Source organism: Coturnix japonica, chromosome 15 (genome assembly GCF_001577835.2).
Source record: "Coturnix japonica isolate 7356 chromosome 15, Coturnix japonica 2.1, whole genome shotgun sequence".
Classification (NCBI taxonomy): domain Eukaryota; kingdom Metazoa; phylum Chordata; class Aves; order Galliformes; family Phasianidae; genus Coturnix; species Coturnix japonica.
The window spans coordinates 4,562,565-4,573,477 of NC_029530.1; the positions used below are offsets into that span (position 1 = coordinate 4,562,565).

The window sequence follows — 10,913 nt, forward strand, 5'->3', positions numbered from 1 at the left end:
ATTTCCTACAAGAGTTTTGACATCTATGCAGGAACATTCACAAACTATATGGACAGCTTTACCTTTACATCTCATGCTTCAAATCACTACGTGCAGAATTCTAAGATAAATTCTTGTGCAACAGCTTCATGAAGATTTGAATACAAAGGGACATTTAAAGGTGAACTGCTGTTACTCCTCATTCTACATTACCTCTTCCCACCATACCAGCTCTAGTTGTTGTGCAGCAAGTTGGGTGTTGCTAAAAAGTGAGTCTTCTGAGTGTCTTCAGCCAGCTTGTGTTTGTACAAAACAAAAAAGCCTGAAGCCTAACTAAGACAGCAAGTAATTATGTCACACTCAGGCCAGCTCTTTAAACAATTTACATGGATTAATCTAAGACCCTGGGATGCTTTTTACCTGCGGAGAAGCAATCCTAGGAAAATGTGCTTTGTTTCAAGTGATCAATTTGGCAAAAGGAAGTTGTTCACATAGTTCTGACATCTTAAGTTTCAGAACACATTACTGTCAACACTGTTTCAGTGAAGTAATCCAATTAATCTCACAACTGATAAAGCAGGGAAAACATCTTTCAGAAATAACTTCTATCTCTTCATTAAAATGCAGGCTTTGTAAGTTTAACTAAAATTGCAGCAATTAAACAGGTTGAATTAATACCTTGTCAATTGTACCAGCAAGTGCACTAAAGCATAGCATTTGTTCTCAACAGGAAACAGACAAACAAGAGTTCTGATTTTTTTTTGTTAACCAACCCAACTGATTGCTTCTCAGCTCTGCAATGTTTGATTTACTTCCTGAATTCAGGATTTCATGCTGGACTGTTTAATTCCTGTGTTCATCAGCATGTGGCCAAATACACTGATGGGCACTTGGTCTATTTGGCAAAACTTGTAAAGCTTTCATTTCACCTTTAATCAACTCTTTCTGTCCTGAATTTATACAGTACATTGACTCTTAAAAATCCAAAGCTAGCAACATACATTGCTTGCATTGTATGAAGCATCTGACAGTATAATGTGCAGTTCTTCATCTTAAACCAAAAAAAGCCAAGACACTTGTGATTGGTTTTGCAAAAACATCTGCATACCTGCCACACTCCCACAATTGCATTGGCTACTAATATAAGTAAGATTACAAAAGGCTCTACAAATGCTGTGATTGTTTCTTCACCTTCTTCAAACCAGGCCAGCACCTATGAGAGAGAAACACCAATTTAAGTGATTTACACCAACACACTGCATACCTAACACCAAGACAGCTTGAGGTTCAACCCTCCAGACTTGAGCAGTTTTGAAGTATCCTCAGATCTTCCACGCTCCTGAACAAGCCAGCAATACACAATGGAAAAGGAGAAACAATCTTCAATCAACTAGCACAAAGTTCATCCCCAAGCCTGCTCTCCTTTCAAAGGGAAAAGCTGTTTGGGAACCATATTGCTACTCTCGCTTCAAAAATGAAAGCAGAAGTTGTGACAACAGCTACAGCAGTGAAAAGTTGCTTTTTTTTTTTCCCCCCCCAACTGTCTAAAACAAAATGTAGATTGATAAACTTGACTTCTAAGTTACAGCACTAGAGCTGCGCATGATGAAGGCTTACGGGTAGCTGGAACCTGAATTTTAACTAAACCATCTGTTATCCAATTAGACAAATAAATGAAAGTAGACTTATAAATTTGCAGTGAGATATGAAAAAAACCATCTATAAATTAAAATCTAAGCAATGTCTTACTGAAGCACTTAAGTGAACAGTATAATTCCATCTGAAGTTGAATTCTAAGCCAAGTATCTAATATAAATTATAACACATTTTTCCTTTAAGTAAATCAACTGGATGACTTGCATAAAAGGCTCCAAGATTTTTAGTTCATTTGCTTTCTGTTCATGCTTTGTTTTAGGCTTCTGCCATTCACTTCACTTCTGGAGAACGGATGAGCATCAGGGCCCTACAGAACTCTGCAGCTACTGAAGAACAGTTGAGCTAATGTGACCAGAGAGGAAGAGCTTTTTCGTCAGCATGTTGAGCAACAGGAAGCCTGGAAAGTGACAGTAAATAGGAACAACGTGTTGAGATAATTAGGGCTGGTAGTCAGGCAACAGTGCTCTGAATCACTAGAAGACTGCAGTGAGCAAACCATTACTAAAGCAAGCACCACATATCCACTAACACACTGCTCAGAGCTATTGCTCAATTGTGAAGCACTCCAGGATGTTAAAAGGAAGAAGGAACAGCAGCATGAAAGCCTCAAGCAGAAAACAGACTGTCAAACAAATCCAATGAAACAACAAATTTTATTACAAAAAGATAAACTTGTAAGATCCAGGTTATGATTAATAAGAATGAAACACCCCAACTGGCTGTGCAATATGTTGAGTAATCCATCTGGAGAACAAGTTAAGAGCTCTTATGCTCTCCATACTCATCATCAACCCCAAATGGCTTCTGCCACTTGATCTGCTGGACAACACAGACAACATGACAATTTTCAATCATCCCATCACCCCTTACACCAACCACAGACAGATTTTACCACTGCACCACACCAAGGGCTAACAGTACACCTCGCTTTTCCCAACACATTCAAACTCACACTACCATCAGAAAAAAGCTGCTTCATGCATTTCTTTCCTCCCTTTCTTTACTGGGAATCTTAATATTGAGTTACCCTGTTAATGCACAGCACTGAATCAGAAGCTGTTGCAGGTGGAAAACCACATGGGTTGTAAAACAACACTGAGAAAGCCTGCAACTTCAAGAGGTAAGGAAAGCTGCTACAAGGAGAAGGTAATACAAATGTGTCAAGGAGAACCAGAATTCACTACTCAAAGGATCTCTCCTTCAATTAAACCATTACTTCAAAAAGAGCAGATAGATTAGAAACCCTAATAGGACAAATCTATTAAACTGTTTTAGATCTTCCGTTACTTGTTGGGTGAAATTATCGATTTATTACTAGATTAAAACAAAATAACCCGTTAATCCTGGCAGCGAGACACTCATTTCCCTGCATAAGTTTCCATGCAGTTATTAACAAGGGCTCTAGTTCTAGAAGCTAAATATAGCCACATACGTAACAGAACACATTAATGTGAATTCTCGGTTCTACTACTGCAAATTACTGCTTCATTAACACCCCACTTAGGACGCCTGTGACAGGCAACACATACTGCTGTAACAGATGAGATTTATTATTTGATAGTAGCCCGAAGTTAACAAGACAAACCAGCAAGTCCAAAAGGTTGAGCAAAGGGTTTTTAATGAGGCAATTTCAGTAACAGCAGATCTTAAGCTAAAGCCTACAACTCATGTCCAAGGCATTGAGCTCATGTTACAAACCTTCCAGTAGCACACTGAGACCCTGAAGAGGCTTTCCCTGAATGTTCTTGGCCGTTATTAAGAATGGCCTCCATCATATTTTAGCCACTTAAATCTCATAGACAGAAAAGCTTAGATTACCACTCCCACGTGTTGTTCAAGCTGCAGGGTCAGTAACAAAAGTTACCAATTAAGAAGTTTAGGAGAGTAAGAAAAGAGCAACAAAAAGTACTCAAGAGAAATGGAAGTCTGAAAGAATAAGGGAAATTAATAGCAATACCTAACAGCCTGGTGCCAACAGGCAATTCAGGCAACTTAGAGGACAACTTGCCTTCAGCACACTGACTTTGGGCTGCTAGAGTTATGGCGTGCAGGGAGAAAGAATGAGGGGGTATCAGAGGTACAGTGCAGCAGTCAGCCAGCAATGAGGGAGAACGCTGATGAACACAACTAGGAAAGACATCCCTACAGCCTCTGGCATTTCTACAAATGAAGTCACAATGGCAAGTTGCCCCAGGTGTCTATTTATCACTAAGCAGACAACTGAATCAGAAGAATGGAAGTTTCTGTTGCCCAGCAGGCTGTAGCCGCCAACAGGAGGGAACAGGTTCATTGCCATCAAAACCAAAAGGTTTTTGGGGAACTTAGAAGAAAGCAAAGGGAGTAAGAACTCATCCTGACCAAAAAAAAAAGCCTCACACTAATTAAAGCTGGTCATGCAGAACTATGGTCAACTTTTAAGTGAGCTTTCTTCTCACAGGACACTTTGAATTAACATGCAGTACATTTTGGACAGAGTACTAACTGCTGCTCACAAAGCCCTCCTTTAATGATTTTTTCTTTTCAATACAAATTAGCCTAAAATTAAGCAGATGCAAACTATTTTAGTAGTCTTGATACCTGCCCCAGTTACTTTTCAGGAACCTTGAACACCAGGAAATACCAAAGAGAACTCCTCCAGTTCACTAACAGAGTTTTCTATTTGCTACCCTAGGAGAATATACACATAATCTTGACCATAAATATTAATCAAGCATTGTATTGAGTTAGCAGATCCTAAGTACCCAGCAGATAGAAATGTTACTATGTGTTTCTTAAATGAAAACACATTCCTGTGGTCAGTGTAACAAAACCAAAGAAAGAAAACATACACAGCGCCTCCTGTTCAATCTATACCAACTAAAATGGAACCACCATTGCTATGTCACCCCACCAGTTGGGATCTCAAGTCCTACTGAGTAATCAGAGTTTAGCTACAAGCATGCCAATGGAACCTACACTATCTTGTGCCATATGCAGCTCCTGATTTTAACTCTGGGGTGACCCCAGGGCAAAGCCTGCCATGTTTTACCAGCACACCTTACTGCCTCCACCAGCAGTTTGCTCACATTTTAACACAGATGAGGCTGTACTCATTGCAATTTATAGGCTGGAAGTTTTAACTTTCTTCTAAATACAGGTTTCTGGTAGAGTTTCCAGCCTATACTTCATTTGGTAGAAGAGAGTTCAATAAAGATGTGATGCAAAGATAGGACTGTACAGTTAAGCACACATTGCTCTTCAAAGCATTATTCTTAATTAAGACACAAAAATAACATTTAGCAACTTGTAAGTAGTTCACAGAGCAAGGCAAGCTGACTTTTTAAATGTAAATACAGCAGATTTCAGAGAATGTTACTGAAACAGAAGGACTAAAAAAGCCAGAACTCACAGAAAAATTAAACGTCCTCTTACTTGTACCTACAATTCAGGCTACAAAGGCCTCTGAACTGCTGAGATCTGCTCTGCAGGTGACCTCTGCACAGGTTTCTCTGCTGTCTGACAAAATATTGAAACAATGTCCAAGTCTGCATTCAGCTCCATTTACTCAGCGTCAGAAATCACACTGTTTCCATTCAAAAGCCATACCTTCAGGCCAGTAAAAATATTGGAGAAATAACAGTGAGAACTTAAGCAGTTACTAACTTGGCACATCCGTAACAGCAGCTCCAACCTGGAATGCAGCACACAATATCTACAGCCAAGGCAACAGGCAGCATATGACCCCTACAATCAGCTAGGGTGACACAGATTCAGCTGTTAGCCTGATTTATTTTTACTGACACATACCTGACAGGCCTTGTGGGAGCAGAGGACACAGAAGGCACTCTGAGCACAGAACGCTGCGCTATGCAATAGGCAAAGTCTACACCAAAATGATCCTGATACGCAAAACTGCTGTTTCTGTGCCATCAATTGTAACATTAAGCTTTAAGGCCACAATCAGAAAAGCTTCCACAACACAAAACAGTAACTGATGTATCTTGACGTCCCATCTTTCACACCCGAACCATAAAGTTTTACATTGACAGTGTACAGCTGGTACAGAACAGCTCCTCGCACTGTCCTAGCAGCACCTGTGCCTTCTTGAGAGCATGCATTACAAATGTGATGCCAGTAGCACAGCAAAGTACATTCCCCATTTCATCTGCAGTAAGCATAACTGTTCAAATTCAAATTAGAGCAAGTTTCCAGTGACACACTTAGAAAAGCTTAAAAATATGGTATTGTTCCTGATTCTAACACTCTGCTCCCTCACCAGTAATTCAAAGGCTTAGTGAGAGTTCAGAGCTTTGGGGGTCATTTACTCTTAAGCCAATACTTGGTAAGCCATTTTTCCCTATTCATTGCCATTTAAAGTAAACTACTCATTCAAGCATCTTGATTGAAATCTTCCTCTTGATACACACCAGGTCTAAAAGTCTTCATCTGGAAGTTATTTCAAATAGGGGCCATTATCCACACTTGTTTCTGTTGTCACGATACACAAAGGCCTGCTTTCTAATCAAATACTATAGTTTAAGATCTATCAAACAGTAATTTACAGTAAAAAGCAGTCATGGAACTGAAGTGTGAATCAGCACTTCACCAGGTTCCAGAATATGATTCTGAGGGGTCCAACACTGCCTCCAAGGAAGTCACAGTCTTGACTTATTAAATAAAGAGCAGCTCTCAGTAGTATTACTCAACATCCCAAAACAACACAAGTTTAGCTGACTCCATTTTAAGCCTAATTATCCACTTCATGATCTCTAAGGTACAGGGAGTTCTGCATGCTCTGCAACAGAACAAACAGCAAAATTGAATTCTTAAGGCTTGTAAAAGACAACACAATGCACACATGGAAGTTCACTTTTAGCATTAAGGTGTTCCATCACAGGAATGGCTTAGCATAATTTCCAGTTCCAGCTTTACATACAGATCCAATATTCAATGCAGTATTTTGAAGTTCTCTGTCCACAAGACTTACACAGCTACACGCTGCTCCAACATCTTCAGGAACACAAACTACCCAATGTTAATTACACCCAATTTTACAGCAACAGCTTCTTACTGCTACCACAAAAGCCTCTAATATGCTTTCACCAAGTGTCAGAAGAAGACAACTGATGATCCCCCTCGCAACAGGAAAAAGGAGAAACAAAGGGGAAGTGCTTTACAAGTGGCAAAAGCAAAATATATCAGGATTTTTGCTTTATAATTCATCAAAAAGAAAATCCTTGCCATTTCTAAAATAGTGTTACAATGCAGAGCCAGAACTCTTAAATGGGAGACACAGAAAAGGCAAAGCAGCAGTCCAAGGTCATACACCATCCCAGCTGCACAGAAGCAGAAAACCTAGATCTATTCCACAGTCCTTTTGGAGCACAGTCTCCCCTTCATTAAGCAAACTAAGCATGCTGAAAAAATCAAACTGAACCCAGTTATTAGAAGTCTACAGTGTGTGCACTCAACACTCACATTCAGCAATGAAATCTTCTAAGTTTGGTGATTTTGTTGCTTACTTGGTTACAATAAAAACAGGTAATCCACAATAGAATGAAAGGTTAACCATACTCTGTGCTGTCATTTATCTCATCCTCCTTTCTAGTTCTCCAGGAGGAGAAAATGAGAAAAGAGGTGGAAGGAGAGTTTTAAAATGACCTGTTCATTCACATCTCTATAGGCAGCTTGATTTCCTCCCCAGGAAACAGAAGAGTGAATAAAGCACATCAGTCCCCATGGTCAAGATCAACACCATCAAGCATCGCTTGGCTGGTAACAGCACACACACACCAAAACCCACAGCACTTTGGAAGAGGTGCCTGCATGGTGATAGCTAAACCTGCCTTGGCCAACGAGCAGCAGTCACACCAGGACAACCTTTCCCCCACATCCCCACAGAACAGTTTCTCCTCTGCCCATCGTAATTACTTTGCCCTTAGCTAAAGAGTCACCACAATTTCCACAACCCCTGAGAGCTGCTGCTTTCTTTTTTTTTTATAAAGCAGTTAATTACAACTCCAGGGCAAAGTCTACTATAAACTTTTACTTCTAAACAACTTAATATTCTGCGCACTTGTGTTTCTGTCATCCAGCTCCTTAAGACACGAAGCTTTCATCTTCCCACTGTACTTAAAGAGTTGGTTCAGTTTTCCAGTTTTCCAGCAAATCACACCCTCCATGTGTTGCGTAAGAGGACCAGCTATACGTGTTCATAAAAAACCCTCACTTACACTCTACTTGTTCTTTCAAAACCGTACGCCAAGCAAGAGGTCCATTTTATGACCATCCAAAGGTCAGTTACCAAATTTGGTCAACAATGGTGCCATCACAGCCGTCATCATTCTTGTCACTGTCAAAAGCAACAACTGTCACCTTGCTATTATCAGGAAGGGAAGGCAACTGGAATAGTCGCCATGTAATTCTATTTCCAGTCTGCACCGCATCCAAAAATGTCTTCCAATGATTATACATTGAGCTTGATAACGATTAACTCAAAGGCAAGAAGAGCGACCAGTTAAACGCTTACTCAAGGTTAGCTTTCAAAGCCAACAAAAGCATTGGGAAATCCCACTTCAAACATGCAAGCTGGGTTGAATGAGAAGTGCCTTTAAAATACCTGCCTGGTGTAGTTATGTACTTCTGACTCATATACTAACAGATATCCTGAAACTCTGTTTTCAAGCCTACAAAAGCCTCTTCACAAGGTAATTAATTGAAGACAGAACAATTTACATAGCATCTTATAGTTCTACCTCTTGGAAGAAAGAGAAGAGCAGTGTGTGTAGTTCCTATATTGAACGTAGGTTGCTCCAGAGCCTGCGATACACAAATCAATGAAATAAGAGCTATTCATACTTACAAAAGATATGCAAGCTGCCAGCAACAGAATTCTAACTAGTAAGTCTTCAAACTGTTCAATCACAAGCTCGAGCAAGGTTTTTCCTGCAAAACGTACAGAAGACATTTAGTAATGTATGAAAAAAGAAAAGACGAATTACTGACAAGAGTTTGTAGAAGATTTTATTGAAATACTTACCTTCCTCAGCTGGTAACTCTGTCAGTCATGGATTTTTTCCAGGCAGCATGTGAGGAAAAAAAAAAGAAATCATTGAAGAAATCATTAGAGCATTCTAAGACATCCACCAGATACTGCTCTCACACTGTAGGCTCGGCTGGGCTGGAAAGCCATACTGAAATAGCTATTAAAGGGGCTGTGTTCATCAGTGCATCGAACGGGCCTGCTAGTCGCATGCTTTACGGCACACACAGGTTAGCTGGGATCTGCTGAGGGTTGTGATTCAGCCAAGTCATCACTCCAGCCAGCTGTGTGACTTCTGCTGTTGCTGCATACAAAGGGTCAAAGGCTCAGAACGCTTTCCAAACGCTGACAAAGATTCTTTTTCCCCACCATCGCTCACAAAAATAATTAAAAGAAAAAAAAGAAAAGGAAGCCTGGTTCCAAATATTTCAAGTTCTTTTCTCCACTAATAATAAGGGTTTCCTTATTTCTGCTCGCCCTTTATTTCCCCATAACTATTGGCGTGGAAGGGACGTTCAAGCTGAACAAAAAGAAGTGTAACCTCACGGCTTTTCATTTTTACACAACGCCGTAAAGGTTCACAAGGGACTAAAGGAGGCCGAGCAACGAGGGTTTTAAACGAAGAACAAAAAAAAACCCAACCGAAATACCTCATCAGCGTAATGCTGTGCCACGACTTGAAAGAAATGTTTAAAAAAGAAAAAAAAGGGGCCAAAAAGGCATCGGAAAGCAGGGAAAATTGGAGGATAAGGGCAAGAAGAGCAAAGAGCAGCGGGTGCTCCATGTGAGCACGGCAGGTTCCCCGCTCCGGGCTCTGTAAGAAACCCACGAGGTGGAGTTGCAGTCAGCCATCTTCTCTGCTCGCTCCGATTCCGGGTCCTGCAAGAGATGCCGGCTCTGCTCGCACAGACACGTCAGGCCTCGCAGCGCGGCCCCGGGAGGGATGGGAGGGAGAACGGCGTGAAGGAGGGGGAGGAAAAGGGGAAAGAACCGAGAGCGGCATCGCGGCCGCCTGACCTACCGTTGGAGCCCCATTTCTCCTTCAGCTTCTTCACTTGCTCCAGGCTGAGCCCGGTGCTTTCGTTGACCCCGAAATACGCCAAAACTTCCTCCACAGTCTTTGTGTGCGCGTTCTCCATGGTCGGGGCAGGGAGCGGCAAATGGAGCCTCGCTGCTTCTTCTTCCTCCTCCTCCTCTTCAGCGGCGGGGTGCCCCCTCCTCAGCCCCTCGCTCTGTCCCCCAACGCCACCGTGCTATCACCATAGACCCCCCCCAAAGCACAGAGCCCGCTTCACTCCTTCAGGAGGGGGAAAAAAAAATAGGAAAAAAAAAAAAAAAAAAAAGGAAAAACCGACGGAAGAAAAAAAAAAGCCCCCGCCCCCCTCCCACCCCACACGGCCTGTGAGGAAGCCGGGCCGCCTCCGAACCGGGAACTCACGCACCCCGGGCTCGGGCTGAGCAGAGCGGGGAGCCGAGCAGCCCGGGCCGCTGCTTCCTCAGGGGTCGCCCCGCGGAGGGTGATAACGGCACGGCTCGGCCCGTCCGCCTCTCGATTAAAAAAGGAAAAGGCGCTGCCGGGGATGGCTCGCGAGCCGCCCCTCCCGCCCTCGACCCGCACCGCTCGTCACGGCTCCACACAACCCGCCCAGCACAGCCGCCCGCTCCCGCTCGCTCCGGTCGCGCACCGGCAGCGGCTGCTCTAATGTAACTTACGGCAGCTGGGCCGACGGGGGCCCCACTCGCCGCCGCGGCATGTGGACGCCGCTGATTGGTCGGACGACAGGAGGGGGCGGGGCAAAGCGGGGCCACGCCCCTTGGCGCCGAGGCGCGGTGCTGCGCGGTGTGCGGCCATCGGCTGAGGGAGCGGGAGGAGGCGGCGATGGTGGTGATGGTGGTGATGGTGATGATGCGGCCGAGCGTGGCGGGCCGGGCGCTTCCGCTCCGCCGGGGGTGAGGCCTGCAGGTGGGGTGGCCGCTTTCCCGCCCCCCATGGCCCGGTGTGAACCGCTGTGGCCGCCCTCTGTCCCGGCCTCAACCCGCGAGGAATGGCTGAGAGAAGCGGGGCTGTAATGGCTGAGGGAGCGAGTTCGGGGACAGGAATGTGAGACTGGAGCGTGGGGCTGCCCCGTTCTGTCGTGACAGGAACAACGGCCAGTGAGGGCCGGGCTGCCGCCCCCACAGCCGAGACAAATCGATGAGCGAGGGGCTGTACCAGCTTCTGTGGGGTCGGGAGCCTCGCTCAGCCATGGATCTGCCA

The 10,913-nt window shown here is 43.7% G+C and overlaps 1 protein-coding gene across 3 annotated transcripts in view; it reads right to left on the reverse strand.

The window, feature by feature from the left end:
* Positions 1-10,327, reverse strand: part of ATP2A2 (ATPase sarcoplasmic/endoplasmic reticulum Ca2+ transporting 2) — a 39,753-nt gene extending 29,426 nt beyond the window's left edge. The window contains exons 1-4 of one of the 3 annotated variants that reach the window (XR_001558467.2): positions 9,678-10,327; positions 8,654-8,671; positions 8,477-8,559; positions 1,088-1,192 (exon numbers count right to left, since the gene is read on the reverse strand). Coding sequence is in view for 2 of the 3 variants with exons in the window: in XM_015877724.2 (XP_015733210.1) it covers positions 1,088-1,192; positions 8,477-8,559; positions 8,654-8,671; positions 9,678-9,795 (324 nt within the window). In the remaining variant the exon portion in view is untranslated. The remainder of the gene's footprint in view (positions 1-1,087; positions 1,193-8,476; positions 8,560-8,653; positions 8,672-9,677) is intronic. The other 2 variants (XM_015877724.2, XM_015877723.2) reach the window with 2 other exon arrangements.
* Between the last annotated feature and the right edge of the window lie 586 nt (positions 10,328-10,913).